General features: G+C 48.0%; 2 protein-coding genes across 3 annotated transcripts; one reads left to right on the forward strand and one right to left on the reverse strand.

The window, feature by feature from the left end:
* The first annotated feature begins 950 nt into the window (after positions 1-950).
* GUSB (glucuronidase beta) lies at positions 951-21,441 on the forward strand. Of its 2 annotated transcripts, XM_033110814.1 has the most exons (12): positions 951-1,221; positions 2,740-2,925; positions 3,235-3,416; positions 3,554-3,696; positions 4,137-4,324; positions 4,667-4,819; positions 5,062-5,240; positions 5,324-5,470; positions 7,445-7,529; positions 9,537-9,713; positions 19,289-19,424; positions 21,040-21,441. In XM_033110814.1, the coding sequence occupies exons 1-12, from the start codon at positions 1,012-1,014 to the stop codon at positions 21,207-21,209; spliced, it is 1,956 nt and encodes a 651-aa protein (XP_032966705.1). In that variant the 5' UTR covers positions 951-1,011; the 3' UTR covers positions 21,210-21,441. The 2 variants fall into 2 exon arrangements, with proteins under 2 accessions (XP_032966705.1, XP_032966706.1); XM_033110815.1 differs by lacking the exons at positions 951-1,221; positions 3,235-3,416; positions 3,554-3,696 and having other exon boundaries at positions 2,859-2,925.
* Positions 15,379-15,804, reverse strand: LOC117025036 (39S ribosomal protein L42, mitochondrial-like). The gene has a single exon (XM_033110817.1). The coding sequence runs from the start codon at positions 15,802-15,804 to the stop codon at positions 15,379-15,381; it is 426 nt and encodes a 141-aa protein (XP_032966708.1).
* Positions 21,442-22,034: the final 593 nt, after the last annotated feature.

Raw genomic sequence — 22,034 nt, forward strand, 5'->3', positions numbered from 1 at the left:
GGTTGATCATTTGTCAAGCTCTAGGGCAGGGAGAGGCGGAGCCGTCTTTTGTGGGGGTCAGAATGAGCTCTGTTTCAATAACACCAGTAATATTTCACACCTATCTTATCTCTATTTAAGTGGGTTAACTTTAACAATATTGTATTGTATATACATTTACATCCTACTGTCTCTTATTTTTATATTATAAGCACTTGGGGAAAAGCCTTTAGATCTTGTCAGTTCCTAGAATGTTTTATTTTTTTCTGTCCTGGGCATTCACTCCATTTCCAGTATCAAGAAACTTGCTTAGGTGAGCATGAAATCAGAGCAAGAAATGAAAAATAATAATTAAAAAAACTAGGCAATTGTACGAACAATTGTATCCAGGCCATAAGCCCCCCTCCTCCTCTTTCCATATTTATGTGCCTGCAATGCCAAGAGGGAGCCCTTGGGTTTGGGGTCCAGGTGACTACAGTTGGAAGCCCGAGGTCAAGGCTATGGCCTAGTCCTTGAGAAAAGCGTCCCTGCGGGAGACGCCTGGGCATGATAAAGACTTTGCCCGGACTCACTGGGTGTCCGGCAGGCATAAGCAAGTGAAGATGTCTCACACTGGCCTCCTTGAGGAAACAGGGGCCGGGGCGGGGGTGGGGAGGCGGTGAACTCGGCCATTTCCCAGGCTCTCGCTCTGGCCTGCGGTCCTGGACCGGCCAGTCATGGAAGGTACGGCGGGGAGCAGGCAGTGACCCCCCGAGTGCAGGCGGGGCGGGCGCAGAACCGGGGACCTTCGCCCTTGGGAGCCGGAGGCTCGAGGGTCCCTTTCCCTCAAAGGCCCCCTCGGGGTCCCCGATGGCCGTCTTCCATCTCCGCCAGCCTCGCCGGGTCCCTCCAGGGGCGGCATCCGTCTTAAACCAAAATGGCGAGTGTCGGGGGCGGGACTTCAGGCGGGGCACGTGACTGCGGGCACCGCCCCGTGCCCGCCTCCTGGGCCACTCCAGCCCTGCGAACCACAGCTCTGGGCCGGCGGGAACTATGGCCCCGGTGCAGGCGCGGGCCTGGGCCGTGCTCGGCGCGCTTCTTTGGGGCTGCGGGCTGGCGCTGCAGGGCGGGATGCTGTACCCTCGGGAGAGCGCGTCGCGGGAGCGCAAGGAGCTCGACGGCCTCTGGAGCTTCCGCGCCGACTTCTCCGACAACCGGCGCCAGGGCTTTGAGCAGCAGTGGTACCGAACGCCGCTGCGGGAGGTGAGGGCTCCATGCATCGGGCACACGGGGCCTGGGCGGGGGAGCTCCTAGAAGCCAGGCGCGGGGCGTGGGAACCTCCCCCTGAGACAACGGAGCTGCGGGCCTGGAGGAGGGAAAGATGAACGCGCTTGGAGGCCTGGGGGGTGGGGGTGACGGGGGACGAGGCACTGGGGTCTGCCGACCCGGAAGGAGGATATGGACGGAGGGGGGGCCAGGACCGAAAGTCTGGGGCGCGGGGAAAGGGCCTCTGCTCCAGCCCAGTCGGGGAGGCCCAGTCAGAGTCGGGTCCGCGGCACGGAGCTGGGCGGGCAGCGGGAGGAGGGCAAGCTTTGGACGTCTTGGGACCAGCTCTGCCCTGGCAGGCAGGACCTTGGATTCCAGGTTCAGCTGGAGGACGGGCCTTGGCACCCAGCCAGCCAGAGACCCTGCTGCAGGTCTCCGCTCTGACTTGGGTCGGGTGGCGGAGAAGTGGGGGTGAGGGCAGGCCTGTGTGCCCGTTGCGGTGCCCGCCTCTCCTAGATCCTCTTTTCGGTCTTTGTCTCCCAGCATTCAGCAGGGGAAGAAAACGGGGTGGGGTGGGGGGTTGGGCTGAATGCTAGGCATGTGCCCCACTCATAGGGTAGTTTCCTCAGCAAAGCAGCCGCTGCACGGACAGCCTTCCTCCCTGGGCAGTCAGTTGATCATCTTCCTCTTAGTCAGGGTCTGGTCTCTGCAGATGCTTCTTCCTTCATTCAGGCTGTGTTGTGGCCCTGGGCTCACCCCTTTCAGTGGAGACCCTGGATCCTGGTGCTGGCTGCCTTGAGAAAGAACCTTAAGTCTCACCAGCCCTAGGACACAAACCATCCTGTCAGTTGATCTCTCATCAGCAAGTTATCCATCCATCCAGCCATTATTTAGTGGGTTCCTATTGTGTGACAGGGCTTGTGTCAGGTGTTGGGGGTGCAGCTGTGAAGGACAGAGGAAATCCTCTCCTTAGAGGTCACACATCTCCACTACAAGATGTCTTCAGGAAGGCCAGGCTGCTTCCAGGCTCACTGAGCTATCTGCCCCGCTCCTGCCTAGCCTTCTCCTTGAGGGACTCTGGGGGATTCCCTGCGGGGCTCAGGTTCACCCAGTTCTGTCAGATTGTCCTGAGGCAGTATCCCATGGGCCCTGGCCCCAAAAGACCTTCCCTGACTCCTAAATAGTCCCCTGCCACTCTCCACACTCTTAATAGAGATGATCACCTGACAGCAAAGGCCTGTTCACCGTTTTATTCCTGTTATCTAGAACAGCACTGTAGGTGTTCACTGTCCATTGTCCACTGAATGAGTGACTGATGTCTACTTCATGGAGTTGTGAGAATTAAATGAGCTCGATAAAGGGCATTGTCACTTGCTGGCAAGGAATAACAGTGGTGGGGTGGGTGGTCTGGAATTCCACCCACCTGTTAGGAGCCTTCTTCCTGCAGGTAGGATTGCTGGGGGACCTGAGATTCCTAGGTGGTCTGCACCTGATCCCCCGCCCTTCTTTCCCCAGTCAGGCCCCATCCTGGACATGCCGGTTCCCTCCAGCTTCAATGATGTGGGCCAGGACGGGCAACTGCGTAGCTTTGTTGGCTGGGTGTGGTATGAACGGGAGGTGACCCTGCCCCAGCGATGGACCCAGGACCTGGGCACGAGAGTGGTCCTGAGGATTGGCAGTGCCCACTACTACGCCATTGTGGTCAGTGCAGCAGGCGAGTGGGCGGGTGCAGCTGCTGGGCATTCCTGGGGCTGCCTTGGGGCGCTGGCTCCTAGCTGCCACCTGGCAGCCTGCCCCCTGGAGTGGATGGGGGAGGAAACACTCATGCCCCACACTGGGGTCTGTGCCCCGGGGGAGGTGCTGCGTGATCCTCACTGGAGTCCCTTCCTCTCATCAGGCTGGTGAGGCAGGTGGCAGCTCAGGGCACCTCTACGGGCGTGCCTGAGATGGCACTGACCCTTCTCATGCTCTGCCCTGCTGCCCTCACCCCGTATCTCCCTGTGTCTGCAGTGGGTGAATGGGGTCCATGTAGCAGAGCATGAGGGGGGCCATCTTCCCTTCGAGGTCGACATCAGCACACTGGTCCAGAGTGGGCCCCTGTCTTCCTGCCGCATTACTATCGCTGTCAACAACACACTCACCCCCTACACCCTGCCGCCAGGGACCATCCTCTACAAGATGGACACCTCCAAGTGAGCAACACCACGCCCCACCCCCCCTCCCAGTCCCAGCCTGCCACTGGTTTTCCCACAGGGTGGGGGAGCCTTAGTAGGGGTGAGGCTGAAGAACTCCAGGCAAGGCCCACTTGGCCATTGTCCTCCCACCCTAGGTACCCCAAGGGTTACTTTGTCCAGAACACAAACTTTGACTTCTTCAACTACGCGGGACTGCACCGGCCGGTCCTCCTCTACACCACGCCCACCATCTATATTGATGACATCACCATCACTACTGGCGTGGACCAAAACACTGGTGAGGGCTCGCAGCAGCATCGGCCCTCAGCCAGGCCCAAAGTGCCTCTGCTCCCTGTTTGAAAAGATGCCCCAGGAGAATGGTTCTCCCAGACCTGTTAACCCTCATAGGTTCCCATCTACCTGAGAAGCTAAAATCCAGCCTGTCTGAGCTGGCAAGGGTTTCGGAAACCCCCATCTGGTCCGACCTCATTTTGTGAGGCGATCAGGCCCAATGAGAAGTAAGGCTTGCCTAGAATCACATCGCTCAGGATGCATCGCTCAGGGGCCCCCTTGTCCTTTCTCCATTGTGCTGCCCTCACTCAATCTCTCCTCACTGCACATCAAGCTCAAGAAGTAAATGGTTGTTGGCTGGGGTCTCAGGGACCAAGCGGACTCCTCAGAGTGGTGGCTGCAGGTCACGTCCCTCCTCTCTTGTCTTGTCTCCCTTGTCTCCCACAGGGCTGGTGAATTATCAGATTTTCGTCCAGGGCAGTGAACACTTCCAGCTGCAAGTGTCTCTTTTGGACAAGGAAGGCAAAGTCGTGGCCCAGGGGCTGGGGAGCCAGGGCCAGCTGCAGGTGCCCAGTGCCCACCTCTGGTGGCCGTACCTGATGCATGAGCACCCTGCCTACCTATACTCGTTGGAGGTAATGGTGGTTAGGACTGGGGCTACAGGAGGCCTTTTGCCCCCATCCAGCAGCCCTGCCTGGCTTCAGCGGGGATGCAGGACAGATGGGCAGGCAGGCATGTTCCCAGCCGGAATTTTTCAATCCTTGGTGGGGTGACCCAGATTTGAAGAGCAGGCCCCAGGGGCAGTGTGGGCAAAGGTTCCCCCTTTCAGATGGCAGGAGCCTGTAATTTCTGCATCTCTCTGCTTGCCATCCGAGAGGTGGGCCGCTGTGGTTTACCAGGGGCCTTCCTGCTGACGGGCGGGCTGTGTGGGGCTCAGGCCATCCAGAGTGTCTCACGCCGGTGCTTGGCTTTCACAGGTGAGGCTGACGGCACAGACAGCAGCTCGGTCCGTGTCTGACTTCTACACCCTCCCTGTGGGGATTCGCACTGTGGCTGTCACAGAGAGCCAGTTCCTCATTAATGGGAAGCCTTTCTATTTCCATGGGGTCAACAAGCATGAGGATGCTGATGTGAGTTGGGGCTCCTGGGTCCCTGTGGGGGATATTTCTCATCTTTACCTGCCCCGTTCCCCCTGAAACGGTTGAGGGCCGCTCAGAGCACTTAAGCAAATTGCTCAAAACCACCACCTGATCGGACCTCTGCTTGGGCTGGGTAGAGGGCTAATGGGTGACTCTTGAGGGTCCAGCTCTAGAAGGAAATGCATCTTGGACACGGATGGGGCAGGGAGTCATTCTACTCTGCTGTCCTCTAGATCCGAGGGAAGGGCTTTGACTGGCCACTGATGGTAAAGGACTTCAACTTGCTTCGCTGGCTCGGTGCCAACTCCTTCCGCACCAGCCACTACCCCTACGCAGAGGAGGTCATGCAGCTCTGTGACCGCTATGGGATCGTGGTCATTGATGAGAGCCCTGGCGTGGGCATCGTGCTGGCGTGAGTGCCCACCGCCCGTGCTGCTCAGCCTGCTCAGCTTGGCGGGCGGTGGTGACGCCCTCCCCCTTCCTCCCTGCCCACAGGCAGAGCTATAGCAATGCATCTCTGCAGCACCACCTGGAGGTGATGGGGGAGCTGGTGCGCAGGGACAAGAACCACCCGGCCGTGGTGATGTGGTCTGTGGCCAACGAGCCCGCTTCCTCCCTGAAACCTGCTGCTTACTACTTCAAGTGAGTGCCCCACCTGCCCCGGGCTGAGTCAGGGAAGAGGCCTCACCTTTGGCCCAGCTCAGCCTTGGCTGGCGGCCGCTCCGAGGTGGGCTTGTGCTGCATGAGTGGGCCCCGCTCAGCCCAAACGTGAGAGTGCATCCCACACCCGGTCAGCTCAGGGGACTGAATCTCTGCCCACTCACGTTGTGATGTTAGCCCAGAGGGACCCCGTGTCTCCTTTTCACGCCTGAATTTAAATCCAGAGCTAACCTAACCTACTTACACAACTTCAAATGAAAAAACAAACTGTTATCTAAAGGAGAGTCATTTATAAAACGATACATGAATGCTTTGGCCCAGTGAAGGGGCAGAGGCTTACATGTAGGTGTAGAGTCTCTGGAAAGCACAGCTATAATCTTCCCTTACTTGTAGTGCAGTCTCTAGTCTTGGGAAATTGAATGTGTGTTAGGACTTCAGAAAAACACTTTGGGATGCTTTAGGTTCATCTGTAAAGTGGAGTCAGGCTTTATAAAACCAGCTTACTGGTGCAGGTGATTATAAACAGGTTTGGCAGTGATGTGCATAGTCGAACTAGTCTGGTTACATTGTTGGGCAGGACCAGGCCATCCACAGTTCATGGTCTCATTCACTGAAAGCCAGTAGCTCCCCCCTCCCTGCCCCGCCCACTGCCCTGCCATTGCAGTGGAAGGGAAAGAAACACCACTTGGGTACAGTGTTCCCGAAGTGGGAGTGTCTGCCCTGGGCGTGTTCCTCGGCCCCTTCCGTTTTTTACAGTCTGTAGTTGTAACTTGGCCTGCAGAGGGGACTTATTTCACTTGCTATAGAGGCAGGAGGGGCCATCAAAACTCTCTGAGGCAGACTCTGCGTCCTTGACTCTCGGGGCGCTTTGAAATGAGCCCCACTTGTGGAAGGCTCTGGGGAGTGACCCCCTGGGCAAAAGACAGCTCAGACCACATAGCCCCTGAGTGTGTGGGGCGTGGGGGTGTGTTGAGCCAGGCTGGTGGGCATAATTTCTGTGGTGAGGGTGAGAGGGGTGTATGTAGTCTGCTAGGAACGGGTGCCTGAGGTTCCTGTCAGGATGGGGCGGGATGTGGAGAGCGCTGCCTGGGCTGCAGCCGCTCGGCTAGGCTTTGAAGCTCCCCAGCTGACAAACAGGCCGTTTCAGAGTGTTGGTTTGGGACTTGAGAATAAGGGGTACTGTTCTGGCCTGTGGAAACTACAGCCTTTAAATGAGAAGAGCAATTATGGGTCAAGGGTGTGAAGGAAAGAAAATTATCTGTGCGGAAAGAGAAGAGAAAAATAGCCTTAAACAGTGGTTGAGGGCGACCTGCGGTAGGGAGGCCTCTGACAGCTTCCTCTGTCGGGAAGCCTCTTGCCGTCCCTCCTTGGTTAGTGCAATTCAGCATAAATGTCCCTTCTTCAGAGGCTGTCACTGAGTCTCCACTCTCAGTTGTGTGCCCTGTACTGTCTCAGGAACCCCCTTTCCTGCCGCCACTGGTCATTGTAGTTTGTAAGCCCTGCCCCCCTGCTGCAGGCGGCTGTGGAGGTAGCTGCTGAGGTATCCGGTGAGTCCCCGGCACGCGGCACACGGCATGCAGCCTAGCACACACTCCCTCATTGTTAAGTTAACATCCATCCTAATCCACACGCGTCCATTCCTATTTTCAAGAGTGTTTTCAGATTCAGAACCTGGTTGTTGGCAGCGCCCAGCCCACGGACCTCAGCTCTGTGTCTGCTTGTCCTTGCGAGGTGGCCTCTTCTGGGGGGGTGGGGCGACATTTGGTGAGGGAGAAAGAATGTCAGGGAACATGATGTAAGACCGGAGGAACATGCTTGTTTATCTAAAATGCACTTACAGGTAGCGAGGAAAGCAGGTTTTCTTGTTTTGGGAAGATGGACGGGAGAGGATGAGAGGTGGGTCTTGAGAGCCCTTCGCAGCCTGATGCAGCTGTGTCTCCTGCTCTCTGTGGACAGGACGCTGATTGCCCATACCAAAGCCTTGGACCCCTCCCGGCCGGTGACCTTTGTGACCAACTCCAACTATGAAGCAGACCTCGGGGTGAGCCTGGGGTCCACGTACCGCTTCCCTCTCCTCCCTGTCCTCTAGTCCTGTCTGATGCTGGCTCTAACGAACGCCGTGTACGTTGTTAGTCTGCCGATGGGGGGCCTCGGGTCACTAGGGGTACATAGTAGGGGCCCCGCGTCAATAAGGGAATACGGTGTATGGGGTGAGCGCGGAACTGCCGGGCCTGCTGCGCTAGGGGAACACCTGGCACGGGGCGCGCTCCTGATGTGGGCGGGGCCGGGGCAGCGGGGTGGGGGGGGCTCCTGGGCGGAGCGAGCCCAGCATTTTCACAGATGGTCTAGGTTCAAGTGCCTGTTTATTCGCTAGGCACTGTGGCTTCCTAAATTCAAGGAGGCTGGGCACAGGGAGATATAATCCATTCTCAGTTCAGACTCAGCGTTTTAGGCACCTGAGTTTAATTTTATGCACCTCAGTTTATTACGCTCATAAAATGGCAAAGGTTTAAGGGAGCTCAGAGCCTTCATTGTCCAGTGTTTCTCAAACCTGGCTGACAGAAGGAAAGCTTTTTGCAAGTATGGATCTCTGGATTCTAAGATTCTGATTTAGTCAGTCCACGGTGGGACTCTGAGTTTTTTTTTTTTAATTAGTTTCAGGTGTACAAAACCCTGCAATAGACACCTATACCCCTCACAAAGTGATAACTCCTCCCCCAATGTACCCCTCTGACACCGTATGTAGCTGTTACAGTTCCACTGTGTCTGTTCCTTATGCTGTACTCCACGTGCTGTGACTATACATACACATCTCACAAAACTGGAAATGGAATCTGAGTTTTAAACAGCTCTTCAGTGATTCCAGCCATCAACCAGCATTGGGAACCACTGACTGCATCCAGGCTGAGATCGAAGGGACAGGCTCACACAGCCAGCTGGACCACACGGCCTCATGCTGTCCCGGGCACAGCAGTCCCTCAGAAACCATGTATTCAGGTGCACTGCAAGCTGTAAAAAATGGGAGCAGGAAAATGCTCCTTCCCTAGAGAGCCGAAGGCCAGTACTTAGGAGGAAAGTCGTACAGAAAGAAAAGTCATCTAAAGAAAGAATGGATGAGAAAACATTTGTACAGATACAAAGTGTGAACACTTATTTTAAAACATGGAAGGAAAAGGTTTGTAGCCCTGGTGCTCCCTTGCTGTCTCTCAAGAACACCCCCTTCAAAGAAACATGAAGACTGTGGTAAAACACCAGCGGGGCATGAGGCAGCCCTGGGTGTGGTAGGAGGCCGAGGGCATCTCCTCCGCTCCCAGTCTTCCATGTGCCGAGCACCCTGTGCCTACCTCCTCAAAGGTTACCCGACTCATCCGGTGGGACCTGTGATCCATGGACCTGTGTCCACGCAAAGGCCTCTCTCCCACTTCCTCTTCCTGTCTGCATTTTCCCACCACCACAGTTTGGAAAGAGCAGGCCATGACTTGGAAAAGATGGACCACGTCAGTCCCAGTGCATGTGTTCAGGTGACATTAGAGACTGGACATTGTCCTGCCTCTTCTGCTGCTCAGTCCTGAGTGCCACATCATTGATACTCATGGCCATCCCACCATGTCTCCTTGGCTTCCCTGCTGGTGGGGAATTTTCCAGGCACTTGACAGCTTAGCTCAGGAACGGTATGGTGAAGGAAGACTCTTCGTGAGAAGAGCTACGTCTATCCCTCAGTTGGGAATGTTTCTCCAGGGCCAGCAGCACCACGGAGAGTGGAGCAGGCTGCAGTCGGGATGGGCCCAGGCCTTCCACTTAGGCCAGCTCACTGGGCGCCTGCTCTGCCCTCAGCAGAGCCCCGCTGCAGCCTGGTCAGGAGTGTCAGTCCAGATTTATAGACAGGCTCCATTCAGGTCACTCCTTGACTGTATTTCCTACACATGTAAGCGTCTAAATCATTTTCTGTCTCGCCTTCTTACCTTTGCCAGAAGAGCCCCGAGTATGAGAGTCCTGACACTTATTCAATTTTATGGTTCATGAACACGATTTACCACCCTTGTCCTAGGCACCATATGTGGACGTCATCTGTGTGAACAGTTACTACTCCTGGTACCATGACTATGGGCACCTGGAGGTCATTCAGCTGCAGCTGGCCACCCAGTTTGAGAACTGGTATAGGACATATCAGAAGCCAATTATTCAGAGCGAGTATGGAGCAGAAGTCATCTCAGGGTTTCACCAGGTAAGAAATGCAGAATGTTCTGTTTATTGTTCCACTCTCTTGGGCAGTGATGTCCCTCATTGCCCCAAGGTAGGCATGTGCCTCCTTCCTCGGCCCTCACCTGTCCTGATGCTCTCTGCAGGTCTTCAGGCTTAGCCCTCACACTCATGGCTGCCCTGGACTCTGGCCTTGGCCTGGCTTGGTTCTGAGGCAGCCTCCTTACTGGCTTTGTTTCCTGTTTCCTTGTTCCCACTAGCTGCCCAAAAGTAGTCTTGAACAAATCCAAACCTTGGGAGTCATGTCACTGGCTTCCCCAGCCCATAGGAGGAAGCCCCATCTCTGGTCAGGGCAGTCAGCGCCCTTTGCTCCCTGCCCTCTCCCAGGTTTCATCCTCCTCTGCCTTTGCTCTTGGTCACTGGACTGTGCTCTGTGCTCGTTGGCACCTGCTCTGGCTTTGGCTGTTCCTTCTGCCTGGAGTGCCCTTGTTAGCACCACAATCGCCAACTAATGGATTCTAATTCCATGTTCAAGTCTCAGCTTAGATGTTCCCTCTTTGGTGAGGTTCACCCCACCTCCCCTAGCCAGAGGAAACTGTTCCCACTGCTGGTCTCTGTCTCGGCATTTCTCACCATGAGCTGTCATTATTTCTTTGGCTCTCTCCTTGACCACTGTGGGTTCCAGAGGGAGACTGACTCCTATTGTTGCTTCCTAAGCAGTGGTCAGCACACGGAGGGTGCCAAACAATATTTGTTAAGGGAATGAGTGAAATCTTGGAGCAAGTTTTTGTCACTAGTTTTCTTCTCATTGTTTTGTCTACTTTCTCGCCAGATATGCTGCTTTGTCTTCTGAGGATTTGTTTCATGTGCATTCTTGAACCACAGCCAGCCCCTCATCTGCACCCCAGCCACCTCACACTTGCCTGTCACATCTACTGGGGTTCCTTGTTGACACACATTTCTTAATTCACTTATCCTTGCTCTGTTGAACAGCTGCCCACGGGTGCTGTATTACTCTGTTCATCCCTTAAATGCATCTTGCTTACACAGGATACCACTGCTGCAAACTGGTGAAGGGGGTATAGCTTATGGAGACGATGTATATGTACATTTGTTTTCCCTCTTTGAAAAGGTAGCCAACTGCATGTTTAAGACACTGAAGAGTCTAGCTTAGCGCTCTCTGACAGAATCTTGAGCGGTGATGGAAATGTCCTGTATTTTCGCTGTCCAAAGGGGCATGCACGAGCCACCTATATGGCTGCTGAGGACTGGAAATGTGACTAGTCTGACTGAGTTGATTTCTTTTAGTTTTAAGTTTAAATAGCCATTTGTAACTAGCATTAACCGATGCAGGGTCATTTCCATTAACAAAGTAAACAAATCTGAATTGTGCCCTGCTCTCAAATTCAGCTTTGGAACTGGAATAAAACATGGCTCAGTTTACAAGTTACGTTTTCAGTGGATCTTATACAACATTTTCATCCTCATTGGAAAAGAAAGCCAAAGCTAACAGGGTGTTCTCTCACAAATGACTGGAATGCTGCGTCCTCCAGCACATAAGACTTGAGCTCCCCAAGTTCCCATGAGATGAAAACTCAGACTCAAGAACAAGAACCCATACCTAAGACCATCTGAAAGATCGTTATGTCTCAGTACAAGACACTTCGGAGCTCTTCATCAGATACTGGATGAGTCCACACTTGTGGCCTCTGCGTTTGCTGTGGATAGATAGCCTTCTCACCGGGCAGGTCTTGGCTTACCCACTTCCTGAGGGAAGCTCCCTGTGGCCCCGTGTCAAACATCCTGCTAAACATCTGCCCCCCCCCCCCCCCCACCTCGGGCTCCAGCTTTGCACTCTCTTTCTCTACCCTCATTACACTTACAACTTGTGTCTTTCCTGCTGGATTGTGAAGCCTGGAGGGCTGTGGCACTTATCTTTCTTGTTTATCACTTTATCTCCAATGCCTGCCATATAAGCACATACCGAATAATTATTTGTTGAAAGGATGGATGTGCAGCAGCTACTTACCCAGACCACATACAAATGAATCTGAAGTGATTTAGACTGAATTCTGAGTTCTCAGATTACACACTGGCAGCTACTTGAAATTTTAGCTTTATTTATTTATTTTTTTCTGTTTTTTTTTAAAATTTTTATTCTATTCTATATATTTCACATATAAGTGAAATCATACAGTGTTTGTCTGACTTATTTCACTTAGCATATACTCCGTTGTATATATGTACCATCTCTTCTTTATCCAATTATCTATTGATGGGCATTCCGGTTGTTTCCATGTTTTGGCTATTGTGAATAGCGGTGCAGTAAACATAGGGGTGCACATATCTTTACAAATTAGTATTTTGGATTTCTTTAGATAAATACCCAGAAGTGGAATTGCTGTGTCATAAGGTACATTTTTTAATTTTTTGAGGAACCTCCATACTGTTTTCCATAATGGCTGCAACCAGTTTGCGTTCCCACCAACAATGCACGAGGGTTCCTTTTTCTCTACATTCTCGCCAACACTGGGTTGTTGATTTATTGATGGTGGCTAGTTTGACACGTGTGAGGTGGTATCTCATTGTGGTTTTAATTTCTCTGATGATTAATGATGTTGAGCATCTTTTCACATGTCTATTGGCCATCTGTATGTCCTCTGGAGAAATGTCTATTCAGGTCCTCTGCCCATTTTTTATTTGGATTTTTTTTTTTTGGTGTTAAGTTGTATGAGTTCATTATACATTTTTGATATTAACCCTTTATCAGATGTATCATTGGCAAATGTCTTCTCCCATTCAGTAGGCTGTCTTTACATTTTATTGTTTTTCCTTTGCTGTGAAAAAATGTTTTAGTTTGATGTACTCACATTTGTTTATTTTTGTTTGTTTCCCTTGCCCGAGGAGATAGATCAGAAAAAATGTCGTTAAGAGAAATGTCAGAGAGTTTACTTTACTGCTTATGTTTTCTTCTAGGAGTTTTATGGTCTTGGGTCTTACATTTAAGTCTTTAATCCATTTTGAGTTTATTCTTGTATATGGCATAAGAAAGTGATCCAGTCTCATTTTTTGGCATGTACCTGTCCAGTTTTCCCAACATCATTTATTGAACACATTGTTTTTACCCCACTGTATATTCTTCCCACCTTTGTCATAGATTAAATGACCATATAGGCGTGGGTTTATTTCTGGGCTCTCTATTCTGTTCCATTGATTTATGTATCTGTTTTTATGCCAGTACCGTGCCATTTTGATTACTATAGCTGTGTAGTATAGTTCGATATCAGGTAGCGTGATACCTTCAATTTGTTCTTCTACAGGAATGTCATGACTATTCCGGGTCTTTTGTGGTTCCATAAAAATTTTAAGATTATTTGTTCTAGTTCTGTGAAAAATGCCAGTCGTATTTTGATAGGGATTGTATATAATCTATAGATTGCTTTAGATGTATGAACATTTTAATGACGTTAATTCTTCCTATCCATGAGGAGCACGGTGTATGCTTCCATTTGTTTGTATCTTATTCAGTTTCTTTCTTCAGTGTTTTATAATTTTCTGAATACAGGGCTTTTCACAGGTCCTTGGTTAAATTTATTCCTAGGTGTTTAATTTTTTTTGATACAATTGTAAATGGGACAGTTTTCTTAATTTCTCTTTCTGACAGTTCATTATTGGTGTATAAAAAGATAACCTATTTCTGAATATTAATTTTGTATCCTACTACTTTACTGAATTCATTTATGAGTTCTAATAGGTGAAATCTTTAGGGTTCTCTCTATATGGTATCATTTCATCTGCAAATAATGACAGTTTTACTTCTTTCCAATTAGGGTGCTTTCTATTTCTTTTTCTTATCTGAGTGCTGTGGCTAGGACGTCTAAAACTATGTTGAATAAAAGTGCTGAAGGTGGACATCCTTGCCTTGTTCCTGATCTTAATGCTTTATAGCTTTTTCCCATTGAGTATGATGTTAGCTGTGAGCTTGTCATATATGGTCTGTATTATTTGAGATATGATCCCTGTATTCCCACTTTGCTGAGAGTTTTTATCACAAATGGGTGCTGGATTTTTGTCAAATGCATCAATTGATATGATCATATGATTTTTATCTTTCATTTTGTTTATGTGGCATATCACGTTAATTGATTTGCTGATATTGAACCAAGCTTGAATCCCAGGAATAAATCCCTCTTAATCATGGTGTATGATTTTTTTCAATGTATTGCTGAATTTGGTTTGCTAATATTTTGTTGAAGATTTTTGCATCTATGTTCACCAGGGAATTTGGCCTATAATTTTCTTTCTTTGTAATATCTTTGTCTGGTTTTTGTATCAGGGTAATGGTGGCCTCATAGAATGAGCTTGGGAACCTTCCCTCCTCTTGAATTTTTTTGGAATATTTTGAGAAGAAAAGGTGTTAATTCTTTTTTAAATGTTTGGTCAAATTCACCTGTGACGCCGTCTGGTCCAGGACTTTTTTATCTGTTGGGAGTTTTTTTATTACTGATTTAATTTTGTTAGTAGTAATTGGTCATTTCAGATTTTCTGTTTCTTATTGTTCAGGTTTGGAAGACTGTATGTTTCTAGGAATTTATCCATTTCTTCCATATTGTCCAATTTGTTAGTGTATAATTGCTCATAGTATTTTCCTATAATCCTTTGTATTTCTGTGGTGTCCACTGTCACTTCTCTTCCGTTTCTGATTGTATTTATTTGGGTCCCCTCTCTTTGCTTTCTTGAGTCTGGTTAAAGGTCTGTCAATTTTGTTTATCCTTTTGAAGAACCAGTTCTTGATTTCATTGATCTCATCTATTATTTTTCAGACTTTAATTATTTCTGCTCTAATCTTTATTATTTCCTTCCTTCTACTCACTTTGGGCCTTGTTTGCTGTTGTTTTTCTAGTTCCTTTAAATATAAGGTTCGATTGTTTAGTTGAGATTTTTCTTGTTTCTTCAGGTAGGCCTGTATTACTATGAATTTCCCTCTTTGGACTGCCTTTGCTGTGTCCCATAGATTTTGGGTCATTGTGTTTTCATTTTCATTGTCTCAAGGTATCTTTTGATTTCTTCCCTGATTTCATTGTTGACCCATTCATTATTTAGCCTGTTATTTACTCTCCATGTGTTTTTGTGTTTTTCCTTTTTTTCTTGTGATTGATTTCTAGTTTCATACCACTGTGGTTGGAGAACACACTTGATATAATTTCAATCTTCTAAATTTATTGAGACTTGTTTTGTGCCCTATCTTGGAAAATGACCGATGCACACTTGTAAAGAATGTATATTCTGTTCCTTTGAGGTGGAATGCTCTAAAAATATCAATTAATTCCATCTAGTGCAGTGTCATTTATGTCTGCTGTTTCCTTGTTGATTTTCTGTCTGGAAGATATGTCCATTGGTGTCCCCTACTATGATTGTTACTGTTGATCTCTCCCTTTCTGTTGGTCAGTATTTTCCTTATATGTTTACGTCGGGTGCATAAATGGTTACTAGAGTTAAATCGTCTTGTTGGATTGATCCCTTTATCATTATGTAATATCTTTCATTGTCTGTTATTATAGTCTTTGTTTTAGGTGAAAAGACATTATTGTTTTACTATATCACATTAGAGAATATACGCGACTACATTTTCTCATATGGTAAATGAGACACAGGATAACAGTTCTCTTTGATTACAGAAATCCTCAATATCATCTTCCTTTTGGAGAATTCATTTTCTTACGACATCTATGATACTGTCCATCAGGATTCCAGTGATGCTTAGTGATAAAGAACATTTTGCTAAGTTGTTCTATCATGGGTCCTTGCTCAAGGTGTTCATCTTTTTCTTCCAGTCTGGTTTTTAGCACTTTGTCTTGGGTTTCTTCATGATTATACACAGGATCTGGCCAATGGATAGGTTTTGTGTGTTCATATGGAATGTCCACAGGATGGTAGCATACTATTGTCTTGCCATTATATGTCAAAGCAAGCTTTACTTTGCAATTATATTCATCTGGAAGAGAAGAATACATGGATTTCTGACAAACACAATAAAAAGCTCCATTTTTAATTGGAAATAAATGTTTCCGGATGGATCTGTTTGATTGCGCCCATTTTACTGCTGCAACCACCATGGTGAATCAAGATGCTTATCAGGTGGTTTGAAAAAAGGTGATTTGAAGGGAAACTGCTTTTAAAATTTTCTCTAACATTTGCTTCTAGGCACACCTATTTTTATCCCTTGACAGCTGCTCACTGTGAGCCTACCATCTTGCCTCAGTCTGGGTCCTACAAGCTTATAGTCTTTGTTTTAAAGTATATTTTGTCTGATATAAGTATTGCTCCTCCAGTTTTTTGTTTTGTTTTGTTTTCATTTGCATGAAATATCTTTTTCCGTCTCTACATTCAGTATATGGGTGACTTTCAATCTGAATTGGGTCTCTTGTAGACAGCATATGTAAGGTCTTGTTTTCTTATCCATTGTTCTACCCTATATCTTTTTTTTTAAAAAAATTAATTTTATTGGGGAATATTGGGGGACAGTGTGCTTCTACAGGGCCCATCAGCTCCAAGTAGTTGTCCTTCAATCTAGTTGTGGAGGGCGAAGATCAGCTTCAAGTTCAGTTGCTGTTTTCAATCTTTAGTTGCAGGGGGCGCAGTCCACCATCCCATGTGGGAATTGAACCGGCAACCTTGTTGTTGAGAGCTTGCGCTCTAACTAACTGAGCCATCTGGCCTCCCCTACCCTCTACCTTTTGATTGGAGCATTTAATACATTTACATTTAAAGTGATTATTGATAGATACATCAATAAAGACTTCTTAAAGAAGTCCCTCTAACATTCCTTGTAATACTGGTTGTTTGGTGGTGATGAACTCCTTTAGCTTTTTCTTGTTGGGTAGAGCAGTCTTGGTTGTTGGTCCTTCGTTTTTATCACATTGAACATTTCCTGCCAATCCCTTTTTGCCTGCAAAGTTTCTGTTGAGAAATCAGCTGACAATCTTATGGGAACCTCCTCATAACTAGTTGCCTTTGTCTTGCTGTTTTTAGGACTGTCTCTGTGTCTTTAACTTTTGCCATTTTAATTATAATATGTCTTGGTGTGGACCTGTTTGGGTTCATCTTGTTTGGGACTCTCTGCGCCTCCAGGACTTGTATGTTTATTTACTTTGCCAAGTTAGGAAAGTTTTCAGTCATTTCTTCAGATAGGTTCTCAATCCCTTGCTCTCCCTTTTCTCCTGGTACACCTATGATGTGAATGTGGTTACAGTTGATATTGCACCAGAGGTGGATTAAACTATCTTCATTTTTTTTTTTTTTTATTGTTTTTTCTTTTGTTGTTACCATTGGGAGTTTTCTGCTACCTCGTCTTCCAAGTCATTGATTCGATTCTCTGCTTCATCTAATCTGTTAATTCCTTCTTATGTATTCTTCATTTCAGCTAGTGTGTTCTTTATTTCGGACTCGTTCTTTTTTATGTTTCCTGTGTCATTTTTTATGCTTCCTATCTCTTTGTTGAAGTTCTCACTAAGGTCGTTGAGCATCCATGTAACCAGTGTTTTGAATTCTCTTGTAGGTTGGTTGCCTCCATTTCACTTCTTTTCCTGGAGTTTTCTCCTTTTATTTGGGACTTCCCCTCCCCACCCCACCCCCCTCATTCTGGCTGCCTCTCTGTGTTGGTTTCTATGCATTAGGTAGATCTCCTATATCTCTCAGTTTTCGCTGGGTGACCTTATACAGTATGTGTCCTGTATGGCCCAATGAAGCAGTCTTCCTGATCTCCTGTGCGTGTGCTCCAGGAGTGTCCCTTATATGGGCTGTGTGTGCCTTTCTGTTGTAGTTGAGCCTTGACTGCTGTTGGCACATAATGGGTGGGATTAACTCTCAGGGTGACTGGCTGTGAGGAGTGGCTATGCCCACAGTGTAAGAGCATAGTGTGTGGGGGACTTGCCCCAGGGGGGTTCCTGTGCCTGTTGTGGCCACCCTTTGGGTATGCTGTTTGTGGAGCTAATTGGGTAGTGCTCATCTGTGATCTGAAGCTGGCCTCCAGGTGTGTTGTTTCTGGGGCCTCTTGAGAGGGACTCCCATGTAGGCGAAGGTCAGCTGCTACCTATGACCAGCATGTGGCTACCTGGTAGGAGCTACAAAACTATCTGTGGTTGTTTGCTGTTTGTGCTAAACCTGGAGGTGCATGGGGGAGGCCATTGTGAGAACTGAGGCCGGCTGCCACCAGTACCAGGCCTGGGGCAACTTAGCAAAAGGCCCAGGGCACCCTGAGGCCTGATGCCACCTGCTGGCTTTTCATAAAACTCAGCCGCTGAAAGAGCTTCAGTTGGTATGCGAGTTGGGTGAGGCAGGGTCCCAGGTAATCAATGGGGTAAGGTGAGTGTTCACAAGGTTAATGCAGATTCATCTTTGGCAGCCAGTGTTGAGCCCAGAGCCCCTTGCAAAGGTCTCAGAGCACACCTTGGCCAGCTATCGCCTGACTTGGGTGTGCAGACCCCTGAGAGTTGTTCCAGAAAGATTTTAGCATGAGTTGGTACTGGTTTGCCAGCGCGCAGAAAGTGCCTCTGGTCTTGCTGCATGAGTTAGCTGGGGCAGGTTCCCAGGGAGTCACTGTGGTGGGGTGAGCAGAGTTCACCAGGCCAGTGCAGTTTCAGGTTTGGTTGTGTGGGAAAGGTCTCTCGCCTATAGGCTACACGTGAGGCAGGGTGAACACTAATGGAAGCTGTCCCACTAGCCCTCGCTTTGAAGCCACACAACTCAGCCTTTCCCTGTATGTCTCTGATGCTTCTTTAGTTGCCTTCCCTCTGCCAGTGCCCATGGTGAATGCCTGCAAGCGAGTCTGTGTGCAGGCCCTATAAGAGGACATCTGGGTTTCCAGCAGCCTTCTGTCTCGTCTGGATGGTCTCGTCTGACACTGCTTTTCACTGTCAGATGTTGTGGGGATTTCTCTTCCCAGCACGGGAGCCCTGGGCTGGGGAGCCTGGTGTGGGGCTGAAACCCCTCACTCTTCAGGGGGGACCTGTGGCTGAGATATCCCTCCTGATGCTCAACTACTACACGTGGGTGTGGGACCAGCCAGTTTCACGTCTCTGTCCCTCCTACCAGTCTCGACATGGCCGCTTTTTCATATCCTTAGTTGTGACACTTCTGTTCAGCTAGTGTTCAGATGGTTCTCCATGTTGATTGTTCTGTAATTTAGTTGTAATTTTAATGTGGTCATGGAGGTGGCTGGCATAGTATTGATCTACTCTTCCATCATGCCCAGCCACCTTAAAACTTGAGGTTTAAATTTATTATTCAAAGATATTTTTACTTCCAGTGTAGTTTAGCTTTTTTTTTTTTTTCAGTGTAGTTTAGCTTTAAGACTCCACTGGTGAATAGAAATGGAAAAGTAAGAGAAAGCAAGTATCACATTATGTTGATAAATTAAGTAGTTACTAATTAAGGGTTTTTTAGAAATATTTTTCCTCTGGACTGCGTCATACCCTGGTGGTGTCTCCTGCAGTCACTGCAGCCCCTAGGGACAGATGTTTAGGTCATTATCAAATTTTTTTGACATTTACACTTCTGCCATTCCTGACTCTTAACTTCTCTCTTTGCCTTGCATTCCAGGACCCACCTCTGATGTTCAGTGAGGAGTACCAGCAAGGCCTGCTAGAGCAGTATCATTTGGTTCTGGATCAAAAACGCAAAGAGTATGTGGTTGGAGAGCTCATCTGGAATTTTGCTGATTTTATGACTGACCAGTGTAAGTGGCAGTTTGGTTTAGGGGAATGTACCATTTCTGATTTTTTCAGGGTGGCCTTTCAGTTCAGGACATTTGGTTGTAAGAACAGTGGAAACAGGATGGGAAAGTTTATCTAATCAATGCAGGTGACAGAGAATTTCCTAGGAAAAGTAAGTTGCATTTAGCAAACAGCAATCACTTGCCTGCTTCCTACTGTGTTTTCCCAAAAATAAGACCAAACCGGAAAATAAGCCCTAGGATGATTTTTCAGGATGACATCCCCTGAACATAAGCCCTAATGTGTCTTTTGGAGCAAACCTTAATATAAGACCCAGTGTTATTTTCGGGGAAACATGGTAAATCATTTCATGGTAAAAAGAAAATGGGTACTGTCTTGAGGCAAAGTGGCTGACTTGCCTTGTCTTTTTAACAACAGTATGAGGAAGAAATGGACCTTGTATGGGATTTACTTGTGGGATACACTCATTCCAGGGTAGTGTATAAAGGCTGAGAAATGTGATTAGTTCAAGTCTGTTTATATATACACTTTTACAAGGCAGGTTCACTGAATACAGGAAAGCATTTTGAATGTGGGAGAGTTTAAAAGTGGTCAAAGAAAATAATGTATGTAGTCTTTCTCAAGTGGGGATCGATGAGGGCTACTTCATTTAAGTTCCAAATGAATGCTTCTCATTTCTTTATACACCTCTGGAGTACCAGTTTCTTGTTATACCATGAACTTGGGATAGCAATTGGGGGGTAGGGAAGGATTTGGTAGTCGTGGGAATTATAATACATTACTTATGGAGAAAGACCAGTCTTTCTGACAGTTAAAGTTTAACTAAAAATTAGGATGGAAGAAACAATGAGATGAGCCTCTGCTCTGCTTGGCAAATGTGATTAATGGCTTCTGTAAATATCCCACATGGCCGTCCAGTTTCATGAATGGGTGCACCAGCTTTGTGTAGTGAGAAATTAGCTTTGTGACCTTGGACAAGTGACCTGACCTCATCCTACCACCTTGCAGGTTCATATAGGGATTCCGTCTGACGATGTGCTTGTTAGTGCCTGGCATTTGCTTATTGTGGAGAGATTATTAGTGTCTTGAACTTCTTGGTGAAGAGACCTACTTCCCATTTCACAGAAGCTGTGGTTTCACTGGAGGGTGGAGTGTGTGCTGAGAGTACACTTCTGACAGGCTTTCCTAGCTTTTCTCCTTTCACAGCTTCAGCAGAAGTGGGAACTCTACTGGAAGTGTGCCCAGGACTCTGAAATCTAGTAGATCCTGCCCGGCACCTTGACTGCTCAGGACTGTAGCTCCCACTAGGAGTCTTGTCTTCCCAAGAGTAACTTTTGTCTCAGTCCCCTAACAGTTACCAGGTAGCTGGGTACTGTAATGTTCTAAACCTTATTTTGCAAGGAAAAGGTTAACAATTTTGGATCTTTCCCCCTAACAGATGAAAAATCCACACACCAGTGAGCTGAGGTGTTTTGGGGGAGTGGTGGTAGTTAAAACTTTAACCCATTAAGTGGCCACTTCAGAGCAAGAAACCCTGACTATATGAGGCTATTTCTATTTCGTGCTCAGCGTGGACCCATCAGAAGTCACCTGAAACATCTTCTGCTTTGTTTTTAGCACCAATGAGAGTAATAGGGAATAAAAAGGGGATCTTCAGTCGTCAGAGACAACCAAAAAGTGCAGCATTCCTTTTGCGACAGAGATACTGGAAACTTGCCAATGAAACCAGGTACCATCGGTCAGCTGTGAAGTCACAGTGCGTGGGAAAGAGCCCATTTACTTTTTAAAGAACTACCTCTTCAGACAGCAGCTGTGTCAGCCCCTTCTCCCCAAATAAGAGGCAACTTCCTGGACTGTGTGTGGCAGATCAGAAAGTTTCTGGTCTGGATTTTGTAGTAATTTGCTAGAAGGGAATGCGGAGATGAAAATCAAGGCTTTTGTAGTATGGGAATAGAGTTGGCTCAGAAGTGACCATCCATAAATTAAATGATCTGTACTGCAGAAAAGCATCTGAACTTATCTTTATGTGTCAAGCTGTTTTCATAGGCTTAACTGTGTGATTCTTGTGGAAGGCCTGCTTCAGCACTCCAGCCACATGCAGAGCTGGTGACAGACTGTGCTCCCAAAGGGACAGCCACGCAGCCTTAGGCCACCTGTGCTCGTGCCCCAAACCAGCCCTGCCTCGACTGAGGAAGGGAAACGCCACAGATGATCTGAAGTCCCAGCACACTTAGACATGCTGCCATGCTGGGATAAGGAACAAGGTCTGCGCACTGGTTTCCACACCGTTAAGCAGACAGGTACGCCTAAGAGGTGAGAGCTGAGGAATGTCTGAGTTGGGAGGGAGCTCAGAGGTTACCAGTTCCGTCAGGACATCATTCCAGCCTCAGCCATGCAGTCTGGTCTTGACAGAAGTGGGCAGATGGTTGTGAAGGCCCTGTCGCCACATCATGACCGCCTCCACTGAGCGTGACGAGACCTCTGTAATTAAACAGGCTGGGCCTGTGGACAAGTAGTTGACTTTTGAACAACATGGACTTAAACTGTGGATCCACTTTACACATGGAATTTTTTATTGACCATTCAGTCCAAACCCGTGCTGTCACCTCCGC

The sequence above is a fragment of the Rhinolophus ferrumequinum genome, chromosome 7 (assembly GCF_004115265.2).
Source record: "Rhinolophus ferrumequinum isolate MPI-CBG mRhiFer1 chromosome 7, mRhiFer1_v1.p, whole genome shotgun sequence".
Classification (NCBI taxonomy): domain Eukaryota; kingdom Metazoa; phylum Chordata; class Mammalia; order Chiroptera; family Rhinolophidae; genus Rhinolophus; species Rhinolophus ferrumequinum.